We start from the raw sequence: 26,801 nt of genomic DNA on the forward strand, positions 1-26,801 counted from the left end.
AGAACTGAAGAGGAAAGCAGACAAGATGATAAGGAAGCAATGATGACGGACAAGGTCTCAATTAGCAGATAACGATGTGTCCAGGAGAGCATTTTGCCCTTGGCGGGTCGAATTCACTGTTAATCAACTGCCGCATTCGCAGTTTGAATATGGCTGTATTCAATCACTGTGTTTGCAGTTGGTGCTCCCCATTTTTATTCAGCTCATTCTGTTTAAAGTACGTTCACGCGTGTTGGCAAGGGAGGATTTGCGGAATTTCATTGAATCTAATGTGTACGCTGTAATGTTGATCTAAAGCGTAGATTTCAGCTAAAAATTCCTGTTTTTTTTTTCTTCTCAAGAAAGAAGCCTTTGAGTATTTCATCATAGTTACTGTGAACTGTTTTGTTGCGAAAGCAACATTACGCCAGATTTCGGCCCGTCACATAGTCCGTGGCTGCAGTCACGAATGACCTTGAACAGCCGCGAAGAAGAAGAAGAAGGCGAAGAGGAAGAGGAAGAACACCAAGAAGACGAAGAAGAAGAAGAGAACAATCTATCACCTGCAGCTTTGCCCCACCTCTTTAGTACAAGTTGACCTCCGGCGGCCTGATACTATAATTTCATTTGATGACACCCTCCCAGGGAATGCTAAGCATTTGTCTGCCAATGTATTAAATGCCCTTATAGAGGATTACCTAGACAATTTTCCGAGCCATATTGCCATTTTTACAGATGCGTCTCAGCAGGATGAAAAAGCAACTATTATATACTCCCAGGCTCTTGACCAGAGTTATTCATTTCGGGTCCCAGACTATACGCCAATTTTCGCTGCTGAGTTTCTGGCCATTGAGTTGGCCTTGTCTAAAATTCCTAGTAATATTTCTAAGGTTATTTTTCTTTCTGACAGCCTATCGGTGTTGTCATTGCTCGAAAATTCGAAGGGCACTCTGCTTTGCCGTTCCCTTTATTTTTTCCTTCCTCCTCACATTTCAAATTTGCGTTTTCAATAGGTCCCAGGCCACTGTGGTATTACATATAATGAAAGGGCAGATTTTTTAGCAAAATCCGCTCTTAGTGGACCTCTTGTTCCATTCATACCTAATACCGTTTACTTGACTTTAGCACAATTTCAAAATTTCCAACGTCTCCATCACCTCAGTAGCGAGCCTCTACTTTCTGCTACCCGCCAGGGTGGCGCAGTGGTCACGGCGCTCGACTACTGTTCCCAAGGACGCGGGATCGAATCCCGGCCTCGGCGGCCGCTTTTCGATGGGGCCGAAAAGCAAGGCGTCCGTGTGCTGTGCGATGTCAGTGCACGGTAAAGAACCCCAGGTGGTCGAAATTTCCGGAGTCCTCCACTACGGCGTCTCTCATAGCCTGAGTCCCTTTGGGACGTTAAACTCCATAAACCAAACCAAACCAAACCATCTACTTTCTGCACCAGATTACCAACACCTCATATGGCCTTGGCGTGGCCGCATGTGTGTTTCAAGGCTATGTGAAGTGTCTATGACTCTCTTGCGCTGCAGATTACCGAAACTAATTCTGTATTTATGTCGTTCGGGGCTTGAGTCTTCCATAGATTATTGTTTTCTCTTCTGCCAGAGGTTCGCATCTCTCCGCAAACTTTACTTAGCAACTCCCCTTTCGAGATTAGGCCTTCCACTAACCATTCCAGTTCTCCTCTCCTTCGTTGCAAGCGTCAAGGGATATGCCTTAAAACCAGTGTGCGATTTTATTCATGATTACATAATTTCAACAGGTAGATTCATATGCTAGGTAGGATTTCATTACCTTTTCTTTTCCTTTTTATTTTTTACAAATCCTAGTTAAACATCCATATTTATCTGAATACTCCAGTCCTTGAACATAAATATTTACAATCTACAATGCACCCTGGCCAATCCCCCACCGTGGGTATGCGCCATTTTGTCTCAGGTCGTCATCATCATCATCGGCTCAGCAGCGTTGAACCATTCATTTTTTTTTTTCACCGACTTCATCATGGAACCTACACCCAAATAGTGCTCAAACATATCTATGCTTTGTTTGCAGGGACCTGTGAAAGTCTATGCCAATTTACGCCTTTCAAGATAAAAGCTCTGTAATTTGTTGGAGCGTGCGATGTGTGCCATATTCTCTAAACAGCGTTGAAGCATTCATTTTTTTTTCCGACTTCATCATGGAACCTACACCCAAATAGTGCTCAAACATATCTATGCTTTGTTTGCAGGGACCTGTGAAAGTCTATGCCAATTTAAGCCTTTCAAGATAAAAGCTAACATTCTGTAATTTGCTGGAGCGTGCGATGTGTGCCATATTCTCTAAAGCTAAGTAGACTACATATGCAGCTTAGTTACCTAAAAGGCTAAATCTAAAGAAAACTTTATTAATTTAGCCATCCATCGAAAGCGCTTTCGTCAGACTCCCCATCCATTTAAACAGCAGCACTTCCGCAATTCCTACCGAATGGGACATTTCTCTTTTATGAACTAAATAAATTCATACGTTAGAAAACAAGCTGCGCACATATTGTCCTTTTTCGTTTCCTCTTTTCGACGGAATCGCACTTTAGACGACAGCTCAGCCCACATAAATCACGAATGGCAGTCGACTTAGAAACTGTGTGCGCGACAAAGTCACGCAATCGCTCCGCGATCGCGCGAAGTTTGCTGTTCGTGGCTTCTGGAGCGTCGTCGAATTTGGTTCCGCGAGGGTTCTATCCCCAACGCCTTTTGTGACGCAAGGCGGTCGCGCCATGCGTGAGCACGCACAGAGCCGCCGCCTACACGTGTATCCTTATCAACTTCACGCAGGCTGTTCTGCGCACGTGGGTAACCGTTGTGCCCGATGGATGCAAACGCGGGCCCGTTGAAAGCCCGAGGCTGTTCGAAATGGCGTTTTATCCGTGGTGTGGGTCCGGTGCTGCCTCGCCAGTATTCTCTTTATATTCAGCGGACGTCGCAAACTCCACATATTTCTGTAACGGTGTTATTAAATTAAGCCTTCATTTCTGCACCTAAGCACCTGCACCTAAGAGGCCGCTCTCCCGTTGCTCGAAGCTGCTTGCGTGCCTGTAGTTGTTTTCAGGTGTAACCGCCGATTTTCCACACATACGGGCTTTTTTCACGCGACAAACCATGCATTTGGACGTCATGATCTGCTGCCACAACCAGAAATGGCGGTCCAGATAACCCATTCCACTAATCCAGCTAGCCCATGCAATCTCCAGCTGAGTATGACAAAACATTTGTAGAAATTGAAAAGACGTCCTTGAGTTTGGTTGGCTGTGTCTACAGTGCAGCTCAGTTTGCATCCCGAGTGAGAGAGGAACTATTGTCTTCACCTGTTCTAAGCAAAGCAGGTAGAGGGCAATAGAGTCCCACAGCGTGGTAGTGTAGGGCCTGTGTAACTTTCACAAAGGCTGTGTGTGTGTGACCGATGTGGGCTGCAGAGAATGTGCTACAGTCGATCCTGGATATACTGAACCCCAAGGGGACCGAAAGGTAGTTCGATATAACGATAATTCGATATATAGAACTTGTCAGCAGATGAGCTTTTCGCAGCGGGTAACGCTCGTGCGGCGACCCGCGAGGCAAACGTGCGCGCACCCTCAGCGCGCCGAAGGCCGGAGCACACCTCCATGTGCCGCTCCATGGGTGCAAGCTCGCGCGCCAAGTATCTGGCAAGGACGCATCGAAGCTCACGTCGCGTGGCACATGTCCCAGGTGCCGCTGGAGTTGGGGCTCACATCAAAGCTGCAGCGGACGGTGCTCTCGGAAAAGCGACCGCCGAACACAAGATGTCTAATTCCGTTATTGGTACGCTATAAACGCAATAATGTTTAAATTAAAAATTTGGAACAGTTTATTTCAGCGTCGCCTTTAGCAGCGAGGATGGCCGCAATGAAACCGCCGCAAGCCTTCAATCACCTAGGCGGGCTTCACCGCACAACATCTAGTGAATCGGAAGGTAGCTTTTTTGCATAACGACAGTGACTCGTTGTAAACAAGCACACCAGGCCAATGGTCACTCTTAAACAGGACTCCACGTTATCCTGATTCCTGCTGCCGGCCCTGAACCATGCGCGAAAAGTGATCTTGGGCGTCGGTTATGAGAAGCACACTTGGCAGGGGTAAGGAAAGCTCCGCTAAACAGTTGTTCGATAAATGCGAACGCTGCTATACTTTCGTTTTAAAGGGTATGTTTTTAGGGTCCAATATACGCAGTTGATAGATATTACTGAGTTCAATATAACTTGGATAGGCTGTATTAGTGACTCACTGATGAAGCCGCCGAATTTGAAGAGTGAGAACCCCTTAGATGTGAAAAGGAGGGAAAGCAGGTATAGTGTCCCACAATCGGCTCTGAGGACGGAGACACGTGCGCGAAGTTTTCAACTTAGTCTCATTTATATCGCAGACTCATGCTCAAACTTCTGGACCTCATTGCTTTCGAGTACCGCTTGTATAGGTTTACGAGATCAAAAATTCACCTAGGTTTGAGTTCCGCGCCACTAAGGTTTCGAAATTCTACCGTGGTAATGTGGAATGGTGAGCTCTCACCTTCGGCGTTTTTGCAAACCGATTCGCCCCCGTCATACCATGTACAGGGTCGTCCACTCTTACAGAGAACACGTGGCCATGTGGTTGCTTGTCCGCACTTATCGAAGGGCCGTGCATCCATCACGGTAACGCATCGGAATGAAGTAGCGGATGACGAGAAGCACGATCTCCCGATTTATCTTCGCCTCCGCCACTTTGCCTCTACCCAGGGTCGTGTCGAAAGCAGTGGCCTTCAAAAGAGCGCGGCCACGCTGCCACATGCTCACGTGTTCTCTCTAAGAGTGGACGACCCTGTAGATATCATACTTCGGCCGCCTTCGCTGAAAGTGGCGTAGAAACTATAGTCAGTTTAGATGACACTCAGGAAACAATCACTGCGTACGTCAGAGCTCTCACTGTACTGCATATTTGTACCGAGGTTCCATGGTTGATTTTCGTCTAGTCTTTGTAAGGAGACATCAATGCAGGTTTCAGATGCACTGGGTAGATGAGAAACTATTCACTTTAAGGGCCTTCCCGTGCCAAAGAGGACACGAGCAACCGAGAGGCTGTTCTTAACCGCGAGTTCTCCAAAGGCAGCGGGGTAGCGGCGCTGCTGTGCTCCAGCAGACGGCGAACTCGGGACGCCCAGATGGGAAGGCTAGCGCGCGCGCGCGATTCATTTGCATCGAGAGCCCATCAAACTGGCAGCGCAAACAGAGAAGACGGCCATCCTACTTTGCCGCCCCCGCTCGCATTTCCTCCTCTCTGCCGTCCTGATCATTCGACCCTTCCTTCATCCTCTCACTCGGAACAACTGCGCCTGCTAGCTTCATCGACGAAACTGATCCCCCTTCTTTCGCCTCTCCAGACTTTCCGGCACCTCCCCTGCTTCCCTGCCTTCGTATGGTGTCCAGCGGAGTTCGGTCGTCGGCACCGTGATCCCATGTGTGCAGAACAGAACGACCGACATTTGGGACAAACACGCAAGCTGCTCAGCACCATTTGCTTAGAGTGACCGGTGCGTCTGCGGATGTCGTTTAATGTGACACTATCGTGCGCAGCATTCGAAACAAATCTCGAACGTACGTCGCTTGGACAGGCATTTCAGTTGAACGAGCTCTGCAGTATTCCTCGCTGAAAGAAAAACGTTTGTTTAGAGCAAGCGCGGAAAACTCGTTATATCGAATGCAAATTCATCTCACCAGTCGCTAAAATAAAGATGTTTGCTATCACTTTCCCTGTTATCCGAATGCGCACACCGCATGTTTAGGTTCAGCCCACATTTGGCTCAGACAGAATGACATCATTTTTGTAGGCAATCATGCAGTTTTTTTTTCGTGAAACTGTAGATATTGCTGTGCGCCTCGTGACGCTACCGAAATGCAGTATTGTAGTATCAAACCAAAGCATTTGTGGAATTTCGAAGTTTCGGAAGTAAGTTATTACACCGGGAAATTCTAGGAACTGCACAGCTTTAGAATTACAATGTTCGAAGCTTTGCGGACGAAACTTTTTGAACGTCGGCGAGAATGATGCATTCTGAACCGAAGAAATCTTTGATACTTCTTGAAACCAAAACCTACGGTGTGATGTTCCTTCCTGTGTAAGGATCATAAATGTCTTTAGCAGTCGAGGCTGAAAGTCTTGTACACAAAGCGCAGTCGAAAACCACTCCGTTTTATCACGAGTACAGGACACATTACTGTGGATTTAAGATTTGTTTACTGTATGACTCCTGGAACTTTTTCATCGCTTGAGAGTGATTTAGTTTGATCGAAATAGGCGGCTGGTACACTATTTTAAATTCCGCAGACTTCACCGCCGGGAACGTTTCCTCAAACTCTGCAGGAGATTTTTAATGTGGTAATTCCCTGGTATTAAATGATAAACAATTAAGGCTGGCGGCACTTCATGCGTAGCGTATTCACGCCGCTGTGCGTGGAGGAGCACTGAGAGCTTGATTAGGTCACAAATTATTTATCGAATGCTAGTACGTTACCTGAACAGTAAAAGAGTCGAGGTTGACAGCGGGTTGGGTGTAAGAACGATGATACAAAGAGCTGCTCGCATACGGTGCATGCAGGTGGTTGCTTAAGACAGGGGTTGACTAGGCATTTGGGATATGCCTTCCTTCCACACTTATTGGGACAATGGTGATGCTAATTATAATGCCGATGACAATGGCAGTGGTGATAATCGAAAAGAAAATGTCGACGTGCTGAGATGGGACGCAATTTACATCAAGAGTTACTTTGGTGCTGGCATCGTTTTCTCGTTATCACGGCGAGCTGACCCTATGCGATCACAGCGAATAAACATCAGTCGATGTGTCATCAGCATCAGAAGTATCAGTCGGCGTGTTCAATATCAAAGTTACAGGCTTACGGCTTACCAGTAGGATAGGCCCAAGAACGAATCGAAAAAGAAAATGGTACGAAACAAGGAACCTGATCTCTGTGTATTTCTTCCCCGTTCGCACAGTCAACTAAACTGACCGGCCGCAATGTAAGACCCTTCGGTGTCTTTAAGAATTACTTTCTTTTTCCTCATTAGAACTGTTTTCTTCCAGTAAAATTTCCACTTTTCCCTCGTCTGTGGGCACTGCTTGCTTTCCCGCATCCGCGCCTTATTTCTGTTCCGACCAAAGACCCTTAAATATTTTAGTTAATTACGTACGAAGTGCGAAGGAGACAAAACGTGCAATTGTTAATACGAAAGCCCAGCGAGCTCCACTTCGCTATACCCGAAAAGGCAGCATTACACGGAGCAGCAGTCCGCAATCCACGAAGGCAGCTGCCCGCGTATATAGCACGGAGCTCCTTTTGTAAACGCAATCCGTTCGGCGGGTGCGCGAGGTGCGTACCTTCCCTCCCTTTCCTCCTTCTCTTTTCTGTTCTGTTCTCTTTCCCTTTGAACAAACAAGGGATATTTCAGGCTTTGCGTCAGGGCTGCGCGCGCATGAGGCGGCCATCGGCTTTCTTCGGCGCCGCTCCCGACTGCACAGGAGGCCCATACAGAGCTCGCGGGAGGACATAATATATTTGAATTGCAAGCAGTCTTTTTTTCTACGTTCGCTTTATTCGTGTTTGCATACAGCGGAGCCATCTTCGCTTCGCATAGCCCGAACCAGCCGGCTGGACGTCATCACCAGCATTGTCTCGCTCTGCGCAGGAAAGCGTACGCAGTAATTTGGGCTCGATATGTTTAGAGGCATTCGTTATGTACTCTTGCTGCCGAAGAGAAGAGAGACGCAGTTGCGTCGACTTCGGCGCTCGTTTGACTGTTTGCCTGGGGATCCGGTCTAAAAGGCTATTAGGATCGCTATATACGCTGGAATGGAGTGGCTGCGATAAATAACGTGTTGAATGCACCCGGCCTGCTTCGTAATTTTATGTCCTTCTTGGCAGTACCGCTCGAATCAATGCGCGCAAATGACAAAGAAGGGAATGAGACAGCAAACAATGGGGTGGGTAAAGGGAAATTTTCATTAAAACGAAGCATTAATAATAGCCGGTTCGGCGCAACGCGAGGAAGAAAATAGCGAATGATGGGACATGGACGGTGTAGGGCGTTCGTCACGGAAATGGACTACTGTCGTCTAAATACGCCATAGCCTGTGGCGCAACGTAAAGCTATGTCTGATGCACTGCCAACATACCTTTGTTAGAAGGGGAAATGTTTGGGCGTGTTGGTTCATCGTCAACAAATCAAAGCGGTAAAAACCACAAAGGACGAAGAGGGCTATTGTCCTGTCCACTCCTCGTCCTTTGTGGTTTTTAGCGCTTTGCTTTGTTGTACCTTTATTAAATTCTTCGAATGCTACTAACAGAGAAATTGTAATTTCGGACCCCTCTTTCAGGGTGTCCTCTTTTTTTTTTTTTTTTTCCGTAGATTGCTTCTTATAACAACCAATATTCCGCTCTAGGCACATAAATTATACAAAATTGATCTGTGATATATCGAGCTCGGATATATCGAATTATTGCTTATAACGAACCCTCAGAGCGCAGCGGCGCAGCATTCAAAATATCGAACTCCGCGCCGTACTCTGCAAGGGGCGCTTTTCCGAATGGCGCCCCCAAGGTCGCTATCGAACGAGGAACCAGATCGGCTACGCAGCCTTAGGCACCTACTGCCAGTGTCTGATTAAAAGTGACCTTGCCTCATCTCTTGTTTTAAACGTGATACAGCTGTCATGGGGGGAAACCCGAATTGGATGCAGTAGCTGTAGTGCGGTGAAGCCAAACTTGCCGACCGAAGGCTTCATGCGGTTCTCACGTGGCCTGCTTCGCTGCTGAAGGAGGCGAAAAAATAGCATAGGGACCAGTGTCCCCACGCAGCGGCAGGAGTGCGCGCTGCCCCTACTGCGGAGATGGTTACGAGGGACGACGGCGACTACGACGACGCGAAGCGCAGGAACGGGCGCCAAAGAGCTGCGCTCTAAAGGAAAAATAAGAACAAAGGGACCGCATATGGGCTTCTGCCGCACGAGGCGGGCTTATGGTTGTCCGATGGTGCAACGGATCACAAACCCATCGGCGCAAGTCTTAGGTCCAAGAGCCCTGTCCCAAGAATTTCACCCCAGAAGTGCCGCACGCTAGACTGGGGGAAATCTTGTACCCGTTGAAAACCGGTGGGTACCCGACGGCACCGTCCACAACAGCTTTGATGTCCATCCCAACACCAACGGTGCTTGTGCTATGCGACACGGTACGTGAAGTGTGAGCAGCGCGAGTTATAATGCTCCACTCGATCGAGAGAAACGCGAACACTACAATCGCGTACGAACGCGGTCAAGTGCACCTGTGAGAAAGGCAAGAAATTCCGAAAGCAGTGTGGAATTTACACTGCAGAAAATGCGAAAAATCCTAAGCATTGCTGGTGCACATGGTGCATCACGTTCGCTCTCATTATCATTATCAACAAAATGCTCCGCCATTATCATTGCTAATGAGTCATCATTGTCATTATCACTAATTGCAGCTTCATTCTCTTCGCTACTATTGTGCTCAAGATAGACAAGGAGAATTATGACGAGCGTTTCACTTTCCCGTGCGTGGTGCAGCACTGTGCTGGGGATCCGAGGGATGGAGGTTCGATTCTCGGTGGAGACAGGATCAATTTATTTTTAACTATCTTCCTCACGGTAGACAAGGAGAATTACGGTGTTCGTTTCGGCTGGGGACGTCATTTGATTGACAGCTATAGTGGGATAGGAATCTGGACGCCGTGAGTATGTTTCGAGGTCTTTAAGAGCAGTTTGGCGAGAACAGTTTTGCTTGGGTGCACGGGCAGTCCTGCGTACGTTCAACCTTGGACTTTACACAACCAAGAGCTGTGCATATCGTACAGTTCGGTCTGATTACATGCCTTTGAATACACTGCGTACGTCTATGGAAGAATATCGGCATCATTGAAGGCGAACATGAAATTAACGTCATGAACAAATAAGAAAAACATGTAACACAGGATGTGCAGTTCAAATAATCACAAATCTGCAACGTTGTCAGTATTTCTTTCGAAGTTCCGTCACTTTACACCACGAATTTATTGGCGATGGGTTGTGAGCTGAGCATGATGTGTTCCTAATAAATTTAAGAACACGAACCGTGCTTTAAGCGCTTGCCGCCGGTCACCATACTAATTTTATTTGCATAGATAAGTCTCCACGCTTTGAATGATTATCAATGCAATACTAATGTGCATTCGAAGTATTTGATGTCATTCATCACTGAGCTCGATTATTCGTTTTAGCTGATTCTTATGTTTGTTTATGTTTATATCAGTCTACTTTCGAAAATAATTATAGAGGCAACTGACGACGTTCTCACCCCAGCCACAGAATTACAGGTACACCCAAAAGTACAGTTCAATTTCCAGCACTTAATATTCCGATATACACTTTTATTTGCTCGCTTTCTGCTCGTCCCTTGTCCACTCTACGCTCTATCCCATTATTTCCTTTGAGCTCTCCCGCTATGGAGTCTGTACGCTCGTGGTGCCGCTGGCCCACTTCTGAACTATATGTGTTATGTTACGCGCAATCCACCTCCAATCAAAGCGGGGCTGCAGACAACGCGGCACGGCTCCAGTTCATATGAGAAAACGTTCGAGGTGAGGATTATGAACCAACTTCGAACTCCACGTAGTCCACTTCAACGACAGCTCGTTCCGAGCAACCTGGATAGCGTCGCGCGCACCTCATCAAGCCTTCCTCTCGGTCTCTGAATCACAATCCGCCCTCAGCGCTAATGGATCATTTAACGAAAAACGGCCTCGCCTGAGAGCCAGTTTTAATCCCGCCAGGGACTTATTCAACGCAGGCTCTTTCCTCTCTGAATCGCGGCTTCGAATTATGCTGCTAGGTATATACACAAGCGCGGGCGAAACCGTGGAAGGCGGGATGGAATATGCGCGCATTTGTGTTTGTTTCGCGTTTTCTTGCGTCACTTCGGGAATGTTTCGCGCGCTCGTCGATGCGCCAGCACGTTTCGCGTCTTTGGAACCAATCCCGTCTCTCTCTCAAATACTTGCTCCCACCGACCCACCATGCGCTCCCTCACTGCCACCTCCTCTCCACGTTTGAAGAGTTCAAGTTTGCACTGGCGCTCGGAGACTGGGCTTCGGCGTGTGCAGATAAAGCATATTTACAAAGTTTGGACGCCCGCTGCTTAAGTGGAGGGAGCTGAATTTTAACAAAATATTGATCTTGCCTCGTTGGACACCGGTATTTATTTATTTCTCCGGGAACAGAGGAGTTGGCGTGAGGTGGTTCCCGGCTCTGGTGACCGTTCCTCTGGTGAGAGACGGACATCAAAGGCTTGCCAAGACGGGCTCTCTAAAGCAGCTTGGAAGCAGGTTCCTTAGCGGACGTGTACGTTTCTTGCATCTTCTTGTGTGATGGGCTGTGAATGTTTTTTTTTGTTTGTTTTAGTCCAGTCGTTTTCGTTGCTTTCTTTTGATTTCTGTATACTTCGCATACCAACAATCAATTATTCCTGTCCACTGTGTATCTCGTGTAACTTATGTTTTGTGCCCTTGTCTTTGTATATTTTAGAAACGTTCTCCACTAGTTTTGCATCGTTGGGACAGGGTGATAATCTTTGAATGGCTGCAATGCAAGCAGAGCAATATTTATACGAAGGCACCGTTAAAACTGCAGGCGGGAATAAAGTTATGTTGAACACAATTGCTAAGCGTTGCTGCGGGAGTGTGCTGGTGTGACCACAACGTCAGGGAGGCAACTGCCCCTCTCTGCTCTACCAATACCACCACTCCGCAAAACTGCGTAAAAAACAATATTCATCTAACCTACCACCACATACTAGTGTGTAAGGTGGCACAACAGCCTCCTGAAATGCCTCGAATGCTACGCGAAGATTGACCGTTATCTGCACATAAACTGCCGTCAGGTAAACTTCCCGATGTTCCTTCCCACCACCTTCCTAATGGTAGATTATACTTGACAATCTACTCGCCATTGAGGAATAGATCCTCTCCTTAGCTCCTCGGCGTCTAATGCATAGTTGTTGAAAGCATTCCTTTCGCTTCCTCCTCTGTCACTTTGGTGTTACACAGATATATACGTTCGCTACGAGGCCTAATATAATTTATCTTCACGCTTTCCAGCGGGCTCTGCATATTTCGCACATTTCAATCTCGTGAGTGGTATTTTCCTATTTTACCTCGAAGTTTCTTTTCCGGTAAGTTATCGCTGCCAAAATGGATAGATAGCCTTGTCAAACTATTTTCACAGCTTTTGTTTTACCCTAGAGGCAGCCACGACTGCTTTTAGTGTGGACAATTAATTTGATTTCTTTCAATCTGACTTGATTCTAAAGGCTGGTAAGACGAAGTATCCGACCTTGGTGAAAGCAATTGGTGTACACCTTCAAGAGACAACTGAGGGTTGTTGTGTGCTGTTGTGGCTGTAGGAAGAAGGAAAAGAAAATGCACGGGCCTGCTACTGGTTCTGTAGCTGAGCCACCTCCACTGCCTCGTGCAGACAGAAGAGAAAATAGAGAACAAAGAAAATGAAGAGGGAGAGAAAGACGCGCGCCGCAACAACAGCCGTCGTCCACCACCGAAACAGTGACGGGTGCAATGACGGCCTACAACAGATAAAAATTTTGTGGCAGGCTAGCCCCCGCCGCAAGCGGCGGTGAACTACCTGTCCCAGCCCCCAGACAACTGAGGGATTGCGGCGTCTATTTCTTTTTTCTGAGTCTCTCCCTTCCTTACAAACGATAGTTGCCTTGGTATCAGCGGTGTCGTAAAAGCGTACAAAATAATTTCGTTTACAGGCGCCCACAGAGCTGACTCAAGAATTCAATGCGCATCGCGTGCAGGTCTGGGCGACAGTTGGGGTTCGTGTCCTCCGGTCACCTCGAGTCGGGAGGGCGCCATCAAGGAGCTCGGATCTCATCTGCTTCAGGTCTGCAAGCCCTGACCTCCGTTCGAATCGGTTATCAACTTGTATAGCGCCAATGACAGTCCTATAACACGGATTCAATTAGCCCCCCTAATATTTAGCAAGCATAGTGTGCACTGTCACTGCATGTACCACAGCTGCATTACTCTCGGCTTTGCTCACTTAGCAGTGATACAGCATTTGTAAATCTCTATCAGGCATATTTCATTGCGCACAAAAAGAAAAAAAAAGTCTTAAAAGGTGCGTATTACAGTGCCAGGCATCGTCTGTATAACCATCTCTATTCTGGCTCGGTAACGGAGTCCCAATGCCACATCACATCACACATCACATCATCATCATCTGATCATTAATGCCAAGCACATTTTGCACACTGTAAGTATATATTAAAAAACACCATGCTAAAGCCCCAGACTCCTGGCTTCTGAAGGCGGCCGATTGTGACCAACCGGTCTGCTTTGCAGAAACCACCCCGTAGAAAACCTCATTTAAAATTCCCTGAAAACCGGGTTGAGGACAACCCAGAGGGCTGTGGAACGCAAAATGATAGGGCTAACAATAAGAGATGGGAAGCGTGCAGAGTGGGTCAAAGAAATAACTCAAGTTACCGACATTCTAGCGGAAATTAAGAAGAAGAAATTAACATGGGCAGGACATGTAGTGCGAAGAGAGGATAACCGATGGTCGCTTAGGGCAACAAACTGGATTCTAAGGGAAGGAAAGCGTAGCAGGGGGCGGCGCAGTAAGTTAGGTGGGCGGATGAGGTTAAGAAGTTCGCAGGGGTCAAGTGGATGCAGCTAGCACAGAACCGGGTTAATTGGAGAAATATGGGAGAGGCCTTCGCCCTGCAGTGAGTATAGTCAGGCCGATGATGATGATGATGATAAAAACCGGTCAACCACAACTGTTGGTACCGCTGTCTGGGAGCCTCAGTTTTTATTATCGCCCTTTCAGTTGGATAATTTGCAACTTCCATACCAGTGAAAATAAGAAACAACTACACACAAAATAGTGCATCTAGGAATGCAGAGAGCCAAAAACCCTTTGTTCTTCTAAAAAAGGAGCAAACAATAATGCATTGTGTGTTTTTAGTTTTTAGATCATCAGCTGAATGTCGCGTTTGTGTCTCTCCCAGCAGACGCTGGATGGCTTCATTTTCGTGGTGGCTCCCGACGGCAAGATCATGTACATTTCTGAGACGGCTTCTGTGCACCTGGGATTGTCGCAGGTGAGCTCGAATCGACTTGCTCGAGGAGTGACTCTTCATAAAAGTACTACATTTCCAAAGTCAATATTAGGTTCAGAACAATTTGTGTATATTGCTGAGGGCTTTCCGTCTTTTTGAGGTGCGATCAAGCTCAATGCTCCGAAATCAAAATCCACAGGACTTTTCCCAATTCAAAATCCAAATTACGTCATGTGTTGGCAGTAGGTAGAATTATGACATGTTGATGCATTTACGTCGTGTTTTGTGTCATGGTTGTGTTTGCGGGCCCTTGCAAGTCTGTCTTAACACAGAAAGACATCCCTTGGAGACATCTAGCTAGTGACTGGATGCTTCCGAGAAAGTGCGCAGAGGTGGCAAAACGAGCGGTTGCCACTTCCCGTCCGACGAAGTCCTCCATCCAGCGAGAACGTTTCTGATCATGAGATGTCACTTCCCGCCAGCCAATCATTGAATTTTATGACAGAAGACTCATTCTTATTCAGTTGGGATAAGGAAGCAAGAGGAGCAGGCTTTTTTTTTTTTTTTTAACACATTCAGTGAAAATTTGTTGGTAACACTGTGGTGGTAGGTTTTCGCGATACGGTTGCACATTCATGCTTAGATTCGACCTCGCTCACTGTTCGTTTTCCTGAAGAGCGGAATGCGAACGAAAAAAATATGCACAAGCGTGCCCGAAAAGCAGAAAAAAAAAAAGGAGTATGCGGCGGCCATCAGAAATTACGAGGCATTTAGTTGTGTTGATAATTGTCGGCTTCTTCGCGCACCAAAAGGCTTATAGTCTTGAGGCTGCCCTTTCGTCCGACATATTTTGCAGTGACGACTTCGAACTATTGAACCCATTAGTGTAACTGTCCCCATGCGCATCGCTGTCGTTCAGGTTGCTTAATACCGCAAGAAGGGTATTTCTCTTTAATTCTTCACTTCGCTGCTGCCCTTCTCAGACATAGTCACCAACTCATCGAGTGGAATATTGTGTAAAATCTATTTCTCCACTCCGCATATTCTCATTTTACTTCTGAATGACGAAACACGAATGATTTACGAATGAAGTGAGACACACACTGAACAGAAAAACGATCTCTTTAGCTTACACTAACCGAAGCTTCGTTTTTGTTTCTTTGTTTTGCTTTCTTAGTCGTTGGCTATGCTCAAGATCAAAGCTATGCCTCGCACCTAGTTGGTGCTATAGTCATACCTATGCACCAACAGTGCGCGCGCGCGTTAACCTTTGCGCAGGTGGAGCTGACGGGAAACAGCATCTACGAGTACATCCATCCGGCCGACCACGACGAGATGACGGCCGTTCTCACCCTGCAGAGCGCCCTGCCCCACCCGCACAGTGCCCAGGGTGCGTTATATAATACCATCGACACGCGGTGTCCCATACGCGCATGCCATCGTGCATCACTCTGCCTCTCGCATGCAGAGCTGGAGGTGGACCGCTCCTTCTTCGTGCGCATGAAGTGCGTGTTGGCCAAGCGCAACGCGGGCCTCACGGCGGGCGGCTACAAGGTGATCCACTGCAGCGGCTACGTCAAGGTGCGCCACTACTCAATGGACGCGGCGCCCTACGACGGCTGCTACCAGAACCTGGGCCTGGTGGCCGTCGGCCACTCGCTGCCTCCATCGGCAATCACCGAGATCAAGATGTACTCCAATATGTTCATGTTCCGTGCCTCGCTCGACCTCAAGCTTATATTCCTCGATGCCAGGTAAATTGCTCTCCGGCCATTCCGATTGCGTGTATCATGATAAACCTGTGCAGTGTGGTTTCTGGTATATTGAGTTCTATACTCATTTTGCTAAGCCAGAAGCTCAAGAACTGCGTGACGTCGGGGGCTATACGATCGTACGTCAGTTCAGTACTATTGCATAGCACAGCAGTGCTGTTTCGGGTGTTATGGTGGGCGACTGCTTATTTCGGCAGCAGAAAACAAAGATAAATTTGCATGTCGTCGACGGAAGTGCTTTCGTCGCAGCTGTCTGAAAAATAGTGACAGTGACAGCGGAGTAATATTTTGCAATTTCTATAATATGCCATAATCACAGCAGTGATGTTCCATTCTGAAAATGTTTCCTTTGTCATAGAATGTAAGGAGTATAATTTGATGAAAAATTCATCCTCGGGAAATTTCAGAGAGCTTCGAGATCTGGAGTTGCCTCACTTGCTTCGAAAGATTGGCGGGAATTTCAAGCAGATGCAAGGGGAAGGAGGCGTGACACAAATTTTCAAGCCTAATCAAGCAATTTTTTACCTCAAGTAGTCTCACTTTCCTCAGAAAATGTTGAGAGCACTGATGAGCTATAATTGCTATTTAGAGATAGAAATTTACCTCTGAAGAAGTCGTCATACTACAAGGCCCACGAATTGCACCGTTTCAAGAAGCCGCATGATGTTCTGTAACAATCGTGTTAACTTGGAAGTGCGGCAGGCTCCAGGTTTTCCTGTTATGCAGCGCTTGTAGTAATCTGTTCACTCTGCGCTATGCATTTTATTTTACGTCGTGCAGTATACTTACTGCTCCCGTTAGGTATACCTTTTAAACGTATCTGGCTTCCCCGCGGCAGTCACTTTCATCACTCCGCAAAAATGGTGAAAGCAGCAAAGGTTGAATTTTGTTCCTTGGACCTTTATTTTGCAATAGCGCATCTTTCAAAATGTATCTAACGTTTAATTAGTTTACTTTGCAATAAACAAACAAATACTCAAGGCGTCGGCCGAAGCGCAGAAACCGCGTCATAGATCATTCTACTGTCATCCTAAGGTTTTTCGCGGGGCACCAGCTCTCATACTGCTTTTGGCAAAAAAAAAAAAAAAAAAAAAGAGGGAGAGAGAGAAAAGAAGCTCAACTTCGATTCGTATCCGTAAAATGCAAAAACAGCAGAAAACATCGAATGATAATCTGAAGTTCGAGTTTCGGGCACAAATTCTATTTATTATTGCATACGCTATTCTTCATGAGATTAGTAACTCGAAATATGACGGCATGGAGGTTTAGGGCCAGGTTTAGTTACACGCTATAAATGTCACTGAAGTCTCGTCTGATTGTTCGAATTCCCTGCTTGTGTAAGTGCTGACTGCCAAGTGACGACTGCGATATAATCTCTAATCGATGGTTTCAATCACTCGCTGGGCCACTCTTATTGCAGGGTTGCGCCGCTGACCGGCTATGAGCCGCAAGACCTGATTGAGAAGACTCTCTACCACTACATCCATGGCTACGACTGCCTGCACATGCGCTTCTCCCACCACACACGTAAGCACCTTTCTTTTGGAAACTGATCACATATGTGTGCAGCTTCATTCATCTCGTGAGTTCATTGCTACATCCCTACCGAATTTGCGTATAACGGAAGAAGCAAGAAAGGATAGGTGCGATCACCTATTATCTCGGCCAACCACCGCGGAGGGGCGCCACCTCCAGGTTGAAACAAAGTCCTTTTAAGGCGATCGAAAGGCTATGATTTTTTATGTTACGTGACATGACTGTGACGTGATGTGATGTGACATGTCTGTGATGTGACTGTACTGTCTTCACTTATCCCTCTCTCACCCACAACTTATATACCCACCTACCCCTCTCCCCCAGTGCAGGGTAGCAAACCAGTTCCTTTACTGGTTAACCTCCCTGCCTTTCCTCTTAATCTCCCTCATCCTCCTCCTTTAAGGCGATAGCCTCCAATGGCTCATGCTCGCGGGTCGTGCCGTCCGTCCATAATGCTTTCGTTACGTGGGAGGTGTGGTAGCTGGCAGCTGACATGGCCGAGCACTAACTGGACTTAGGTCTTCCTGACACTACGTTTGACAGGAGCTGCCAACTCGGGCCTCTCCTTTCATATGGGAGGGTGATACCACAATCAGCCTGCCAAGACCCTTGCATTCTCATAATCCCTAGGCCACTTTGGCGCGTTCATACGACTCATAAAGCGGGGCTTCATATGTTGGCTGATAGCTAATGCTATCACGTCATCACGAAGGCGGGAACGAAAACTCAGAAAGAGGTGCCGTAGTGGAGGGCTTCGGACCACCGCGCGATAGAGGCTTTAGCCTCATCGCAGTTTAGTGATCCAAAGTGCCCCCTAGAATTTTTTGGCCTATATGATTTAACGTCACAAAATGACATCGTCTATGACAGACGCCGTACCATGTTCCAAAACTTTCCAACATCATCATCATCATCATCATCATCATCATCAGCCTGATTATACCCACTGCAGGGCGAAGGCCTCTCCCATATTTCTCCACTTAACCCGGTTCTGTGCTAGCTGCATCCACTTGACCCCTGCGAACTTCTTAATCTCATCCGCCCACCTAACTTTCTGCCGCCCCTTGCTACGCTTTCCTTCCCTTGGAATCCAGTTTGTTACCCTCAGCGACCATCGGTTATCCTCTCTTCGCACTACATGTCCTGCCCATGTCCATTTCTTCTTCTTAATTTCTACTAGAATGTCGGTAACTTGAGTTATTTCTCTGACCCACTCTGCACGCTTTCTATCTCTTAATGCTACCCCTACCATTTTTCGTTCCATAGCCCTCTGGGTTGTCCTCAACTTAAGTAGAACTCTCTTGGTTAGCCTCCACGTTTCAGCCCCATAGGTGAGTACAGGCAAGATGCAACTGTTGTATACTTTCCTCTTGAGCGATACCGGTAAGCTGCTAGTCATAATCTGCGAGTGCTTGCCAAATGCGCTCCATCCCAATCGTATTCTTGTTATTTCCTTTTCGTGGTCCGAATCTGCGGTTACTACCTGTTCTAAGTAGACATATTCGCCTACTACTTCCAGTATTTCGCTACCTAATGTAAACTGCTGTTCCTTCCCGAGGCTGTTGAACATTACCTTAGTCTTCTGCATATTGATTTTCAAGCCTACCTTTCTACTTTTCCTGTCTAGGTCATCAATCATTATTTGCAGTTCATCCCCCGAGATGCTTAGCAAGGCAATGTCATCAGCAAATCGCAGATTACTGAGGTATTCTCCATCTACCCTTATCCCTAACTGCTCCCATTCCAAGTCTCTGAATACTTCTTCTAAACAAGCTGTGAATAGTACTGGGGAGATTGTGTCTCCTTGCCTAACACCTTTCTTTATGGGAATTTTGTTACTTTCTTTATGCAGATCTACTATGGTTGCTGCGCAGCCACTATATATATCTTCCAGCACTTTCACGTACGGCTCGTCTACCCCCTGATTTCGCAATGCCTGCATCACCGCCGAGGTTTCAACTGAGTCAAATGCTTTTTCGTAAGCAATGAATGCTATGTATAAGGGCCGGTTATATTCCGAGCATTTTTCTATCACCTTAGATAACATACGAGTGTTCTTTAATGTGCACTGACATTTCATAGCATGTGAACGCTTTGCGTTTTATATTCATCGCAATGCGGTCGCTGCGACCGGGATTTGATCCCACATCCTCAGACCAGTAGTCAAGCGCTTATAACCACAGAGCCACCGCGGCGGGACCAATACTGTGGGACATATTGGCGCATGCATAAGCAATAGGCACATTTATTCGCAAAGAACCTCGTTCATCGTCGATTACTTCGCCTAATTATTTCTCGTAAAACTACTGCTTGGTCTAAAATGGCGCAGTCCATTTGCAACAGCACTTGGCAGACCGAAATATTTTTTTCGTAATCACGACAAGCGTCCTATCCCACTGCACATGGTCTAAATATATTTTCCAGTTATCTAAGAAGGATAGCTCAGAACAGGTTCCTGCGCCGCCCCGGCAGAAACCGCTAGCGTTTTCACTTGCATGTGAATAAGGCTTTAACAGCGATGAAATAAAAGGTCGCCACCTTCTTCCTGATGATTTTCTGTTTAGTCTCGGTTAGGTTTTGTTTGATTTATTAGGTTCAACGTCCCGAAGCGACTCAGACTATGTGAGACTGCGTAGTGGAGGACTCCGGAAATTTCTACCACCTAGGGTTCTTAACGTCCACTGACACCGCACAGCACACGGGCGCCTTGCTTTCCAGCTCTGATACTGCATGTGCAGTTATAGCTACCGGCATTGACCGGATGTCCTCATCTGGGTACTGGTCACGCCAAAACCTCATTAAATCTGAGACGACCCTATGAAATGTCCGCGGACGCTCTGTTTGTGACCCTGTGTGTCGGTGTGGTAGGAAAAGGCACTTGCAGATACTTAGCCAATAGAGCAAAATATTCCGTCCACGGTGAGCCTCATCAACATCAGCCGGACTATACCCACCCATATATACGCACTGCATGACATCCTCGAGGCACTGCAGATGAAGTTATGTGATGTTAGGAAGATAGTGAGAGATCGGAAAGCGTGGCGTGACATGGTCCATAGGGTCACGAAGAGTCGGACACGACTGAGCGACTGAACTGAACTGATACCCACTGCAGGGCGAAGGCGTCTCCCATTTTCCTCCAATTAGCATGGTTATGTGCTAGATGCATCCACTTGACCCCTGCGAATTTTTTCGTCTCATCTACACACCTAATTCTCAGTCGCCTCCTGCTCCGCTTACCTTCCCTTGAAATCCAGGAGGTTACTCATCAGCACCGTGCTCATCAATTATCCTCTCTTGCCCGTGTTGATGGAGAGAAGGAATAGTAATAAAAATTAAGGTAATTTCTGGGATGATTGTTCAAATAATTTCAATTTCTTGACCATTCCCATTTCTTCTTAATTTCGACTAGAATGCGAGTAACTTGGGTTAGTTACGGTAGGCCTCAACTGCTAGTGATTCTATCACTACTTTTACACCAAACATCATTACTGTAACTTGCCATGACAGCAGTTCTAAGCCTCCCCTCTCCGTGGACAAGTTCAGCAATGGGCGAACAACCAGAGCAGGCTTTCATCCCGCAAAAACCGACCAGCAAGCGCTGACAACCTCCTATAATTCTGCGTGACGAGGCATGTGGGAAACTCAGGTGACGTAGAAAGCATACGCAGCCGTACACACTTTTATTAGAAAACTTTTGCATAGCGTCAATTCGTACGGACTAACTGACTCTGCGGCGGCCTAAGCGTGCATATAAGCGCCTCGTCCCACGCCCTGGTCGAAACTCCTGACGATTGAATGGACACTCCTAAGACACGTACGCTCGATGCGGCGTCATCGATACAAACCGGACACCTCGGGGCAATGCTTTAGCAAACGAACCAAATGACAAAGCACAACTTCTTTGCGGATTAATTTGAACTAAAGAGAGCCTTGAATAATAATAATAATAATAATAATAATAATAATAATAATAATAATAATAATAATAATAATAATGAGAGGAAGAAGAAGAAGAAGAAGAAGAAGAAGAAGAAGAAGAAGAAGAAGAAGAAGAAGATGATGATGATGATGATGATGATGATGATGATGATGATGATGATGATGATGATGAAGAAGAAGAAGAAGAAGGATTGGTTCACGGGAAAGGAAAGACCTAGTATGCAGAGGAGGCAGCCATCGCGCTTGCTCTCATCTCTACATCTGCCACCAAAAATTATCTCCGACTCCAACTCTGCGATTCTAAATTATGCAACGGCACCGCTGCTCGCATATTACGCTTCTGGCAGCTCCGGCACACCATAAGCCTCATCTGGTCGCCAGCACATGCCGGCCTCCCTGGCAACGAAGAGGTTAATTTAGCCCGAGGTCTTACATTCCGGGCTAGTGAAAGGAGCCCTCTCTACAGGCCGGGGAGCGCCTTCTCTCTTTCCGTGATATTCTCTTGTACTACTGGGACAAACGAAGGGAATATACACCCCCAGCCCTCTCTCTCGCCATAGCGCAGGCCGTACACTGGCAAAGCTTGCAGACTCGGATGGCTCCATACCCTACACTTCTACATGCCCGATATAATTCGTTTACAGGAAAGGAAAGGCACATTATCTGTCACTCGCGGAATCCCGCTATCATCTCCGCGGTAGACAAGGGGAATTGTGAAGAGGGTTCCATTATGCACGAGCTGGCCCTGAGGGTCAAATGCAAGCAGAGCCCACATCAAACAAATCGTTTAGCGAGGGGACGCTTTTTCTTGGCAATGGGCAAAAAGGTATAGTGAGCTTTACGTGTCACTCCGCCATGTAGTTCGACCGCGCGGCTTTCAATCTCCATAGACGTTGCAGATCATTTCCTTCGTTTGTTCGACAGCCAGCTTCTCTTGAACTTGACTCGAATCTTGTCTGGTGAAAACTCGTACAACCCTTGCGGAACAAACGAATCAGAACAACCGGAGCGACCCGAACAGGCGGCTGTCGCCATCTTGTCTGCAAAAAAAAAAAAATAGAAACAAGGGCGTCTCAAAAGCCCGCGGCAGACATCAGACGAGAAAACCCGGTGGAACCAAGAAAAAACACTGAATAATTTATAGGAAGGAAAAGGCGCGGCAACTGTCTCACTTGTTTTCTGTGGACACCTCAACCGCGCCGTAAGGGAAGGTGGAGTGAAAGTGGAAAAGAGAAAGAGGAGCCATGGTGGAGGACTACGGAGTAATTTCGACCACCTGGGGATCTTTAACGTGCGCTGACATCGGGCTGGGGCAGGTAGGTCACCGCCGCTAGCGGCGGGGGCTATCCTGCCACCGAATTTTTAACTACTGTACGCCGTCATTGCACCCGCCACCGTTTCGGTGGTGGACGACGGCTGTTGTTGAGGTTGGTTGGTTGGTTGGTTGGTTCATAGGAAGGGAAAGGCGCAGTATCTGTCACACTTGCTCTGTGGACACCTGAACCGCGCCGTAAGGGAAGGGATGAAGGTGGGAGTGAAAGTGGATAGAGAGAAAGGGGGCCGTAGTGGAGGGCTACGGAGTAATTTCGACCACCTGGGGATCTTTAACGTGCGCTGACATCGCACAGCACACGACGCCTCTTCGTTTCGCCTCCATCGAAACGCAGCCGCCGAGGCCGGGATTCGATCCCGGGAACTCCGGCACAGTAGTCGGGCGTCTTACCACTGCACCACCCCGGCGGGGCGCGCGTCTTTCTTTCCCTCTTCCTTTTCTTTCTTCTCTATTTTTTCTTCTGTCTGCACGAGGCAGCGGAGGTGGCTCAGCTACGGAGCCAGTAGCAGGCTCGTGCATTTTCTTTTCCTTCTTACTACAGCCACAACAACAACGCTGACATCGCACAGCACACGACGCCTCTTCGTGTCGCCTCCCTCGAAATGCAGCTGCCACGGTCGGGTTCAAGCCCCGGAACTCCAACACAATAGTCGGGCGTCTTACCACTGCACCGCCCCGGCGGCGCATTGGAACCAAGAAAAGTGTTTAGGCTTACCAGCTTCATTGCAGAAAATTGGTTCCGTAATAAAATATATACCATATATAGCTAGCGCTATGATTTCAATTTGATTTGCCCCGCCGTTCTGGTGCAGCGGTAAGACGCCCGACTACTGTGCCGGAGTTCCCGAATTCGAACCCGACCACGGCGGCTGTGTTTCGATGGAGGCAAATTTGTGCTGTGTGATGCCAGAGATCCCCAGGTGGTCAAAATCACTCCGCACTAGTACTCCACTACGGCTCCCTTTTCTCTCTTTCCACTTTCACTCCCACCTTCCTCCCTTTCCCTACGGCGCAGTTCAGGTGTCCACAGAGCAAGTGTGACAGATACTGCGCCTTGCCAATTTATTATTGTTTTTTTTTAAATTGCCCATGTAACTAAGGACTATATTCAGCTGCGTAGGAAGATGTGTCCCGGTCACGCACCAAGAAAAAAAAAAGTTTCCCGAGTATGGACAGCCCGTCTACGAATGGGTCGGAGCGATGGATGCAAGCTGATGATTACGCTGCCTGCGGTGGATAGGACACTTGAAAAAGCGAGAATACGCCCTAAGTATATGCAATTATTATAATATTCTTTTTGCTATTCTGTGAACTTAATCATACAATTTAACCTTTTTTTCAATAATGCTGCAATGAAATATGATCCTTTTTAGCTAATTTCAATAAAGAAATGTTTGTTTCATTCAGAGAATACCAGAGAACGCGAAATAGCCGCCAAAATTTAGGCGGACATAATGGATGCTCTTGGGTTGATTGGTTTACAGGAAAGAAAATGCGCAGTATCAGTCACGCTTGCTTTGTGGACACCTGAACCGTGCTCTAAGGGAAGGGAGGAAGGTGGGAGGCAAAGTGGAAAGAGAGAATGAGGAGCCGTAGTAGAGGGCTACGGAGTAATTTCGACCACCTGGTGATCTTTAACGTGCGCTGACATCGCACAACACACGGACGCCACTTCGTTTCGCCTCCATCGAAACGCAGCTGCCGCGATCGGGTTCGAGCCCGGGAACTCCGACACAGTAGAACGGGCGTCTTACCACTGCACCACCCCGGCGGGACATAATGGATGCTTTCAACTTCAGATTCTCGCTTCCTTTACTTTTTTATTGCGAAAGCAATACTGCTAGCACTTATCTGCCGTCGGTTGAGGTCGTTCCTTCGCTCCGGCGCATCACGTGACAGCGTGACGTCACGACCAGAGGAGAGCAGGGGCCCCAACCAACACCACCTAGACTACTCTAGGTGGTGTTGCCCCAACTCGTCTCTCCGGCCGTAGTCGTTCCTTCGCTCGGCGCGGCGGCTACCACGTGACAGCATGACGTCACGACCAGAGGAGAGCAGGGGCCCCAACTCGTCTCTTCGGCCGTAGTCGTTCCTTCGCTCGGCGCGGCGGCTACCACGTGACGGCCTCCTCAGCCCGCCGCGTGAGGGTGCTCGCTAGGAGAGGATAAACAGGGCGTCGCAGGCGCGCTCCGCTTAGTCATGTCTGAGGAGTTGTACAAGGCGTCGTTGGAGCGACGTGCTGCGCGCGACGCCGGCGCCGTGTCGAGGAGACAGATGAAGGCAAGAGCGGTTGGCTAAGCAACGCGCCTATGCCGCAGAATGGCGAGCCCGGCGGCATTCTACAAGTTCAGTAAGCGAGAGTAGTTTCATGGACTCTCTGAATGCCGAAGAATCGTCTATGAGCAGTGCAGAGCGAGTCCACTACCCAATGGGGTAGCATCTAGACTTGGTGATGTATAGACATTCGGACGACTCTGTAATTACCAGTGTTCAGACCGACAGTCACTACTTTACGGACCACCAAAGCGTGTTCATTGGAATAAACAAACAGCAGAAACCATGCTGTGTCCAGAGTAAATCATTTAGTTGCACAAAAGGCGAAGCCATGTGAAACCACCAGCAGAGACAAATGCAGCCAGGGAGGTATTGCTTTCGCAATCACTCAGGCTTAACCAGAGCTAACCCACAGCTAAGTTTTTTTTTGTTTGGTTTGGTTTGTGGGGTTCAACGTCCCGAGACAACTCAGGCTATGAGAGACGCCGTAGTGGAGGACTCCGGAAATTTAGACCACCTGGGGTTCTTTAACGTGCACTGACATCGCATAGCACACGCGCGCCTTGCTTTTCGCCTCCAACGAAAAGCGGCCGCCGAGGCCGGGTTTCGATCCCGCGTCCTTGGGAACAGTAGTCGAGCGCCGTAACCATGCGCCACCCCGGCGTGTGTATGTGAGTGCGCTGACTCTTGTGCCCATTGGCTGATCTTAAATGTACCAGGCGTCGTAAATGATCGCATAAAATTTCGCAGTGCTGCTGAAGGGCCAGGTGACGACCAAGTACTACCGGTTCCTCACCAAGGAAGGCGGCTGGGTGTGGATGCAGAGCTACGCTACCATTGTGCACAACAGCCGTTCCTCCAGACCTCACTGTATCGTCAGCGTCAACTACGTCATCAGGCAAGTTTCCCGTTTTTGCAAGAGTATATAGACAATACCGTGCTAGTAAGTTCCTTCACAAAGATTCGTCATTATGAATTTAGATTTGGGGCACGTTTCCATAGTCGTGTCCACCGTCAGTCACATTCTGTAAGAAAGCGCGTGCAATGTCGCGTCATTCCGCATAAAAATGGAGGGAACAAAATATTAGCGTGCTCTTAAACTGCTGACCATAATTTGTAAATACAAAATAAGAAGAATAAACCACTTTGGCAGGAATCATAAGCCCCCCCCCCCCCCCCCCCAAAAAAAAAAAAAAAATGCCAGTAGGTCGAACTGTCCTTGCAGTACGGAGTTCTGAGCAATAAATGTCTGGTTAGAAAGCATTTTGTTTCTTTCTGGACTCAGTGAAAGCCAGCGTATCCGTGACCAGCACAGAAAAATCTAGTGAGAGACTTCCGACCGCAGCCGTCTTTCGTTCTGGAGCATGACGGTCACTATACCACTCCTTAGGTGTGGCGTCCATGTGCTGTGCGATGTCAGTGCATGTTAAAGAACCCCAGGTGGTCAAAATTTCCGGAGTCCTCCACTACAGCGTCTCTCATAGCCTGAGTCGCTTTGGGACCTTAAACTTCACAAACCAACCATCCAACCTTAGTTTCATTTTTATTTCTGCGGATCTTGAGTCCAGTGCTGTAGAACATGCCTTCGCCAATGTAGTGGTTGTATTTGCCATTTGGATTCATTATTTGGTAATTGCATATACGCTTAACCTCCCCGGAATTAAATGACATACCGGAAGAAGTTTTCGCTTCGTTCTAAGCCGTCGGATAATTTTAGGGAAATAATGACTGCGAACGGTCCTATATTAGTTTATTAACGTCCGAAGGCATTGTTACAAAATTTTCTTTATTCGCAACG

At 47.6% G+C, this 26,801-nt stretch overlaps 1 protein-coding gene across 2 annotated transcripts in view; it reads left to right on the plus strand.

Moving 5' to 3' along the window:
• Nucleotides 1–26,801, plus strand: part of sim (bHLH transcription factor single-minded) — a 52,540-nt gene that overhangs the window by 24,372 nt on the left and 1,367 nt on the right. The window contains exons 2-7 of one of the 2 annotated variants that reach the window (XM_084587188.1): nucleotides 12,878–12,963; nucleotides 14,096–14,188; nucleotides 15,425–15,536; nucleotides 15,615–15,900; nucleotides 17,339–17,445; nucleotides 25,754–25,901. In XM_084587188.1, the coding sequence (XP_084443314.1) occupies nucleotides 12,878–12,963; nucleotides 14,096–14,188; nucleotides 15,425–15,536; nucleotides 15,615–15,900; nucleotides 17,339–17,445; nucleotides 25,754–25,901 (832 nt within the window). The remainder of the gene's footprint in view (nucleotides 1–12,877; nucleotides 12,964–14,095; nucleotides 14,189–15,424; nucleotides 15,537–15,614; nucleotides 15,901–17,338; nucleotides 17,446–25,753; nucleotides 25,902–26,801) is intronic. The other variant, XM_084587189.1, reaches the window with a different exon arrangement.

Source organism: Amblyomma maculatum, chromosome 1, assembly GCF_055883805.1.
Source record: "Amblyomma maculatum isolate TAMU_Amacu chromosome 1, ASM5588380v1, whole genome shotgun sequence".
Classification (NCBI taxonomy): Eukaryota; Metazoa; Arthropoda; class Arachnida; order Ixodida; family Ixodidae; genus Amblyomma; species Amblyomma maculatum.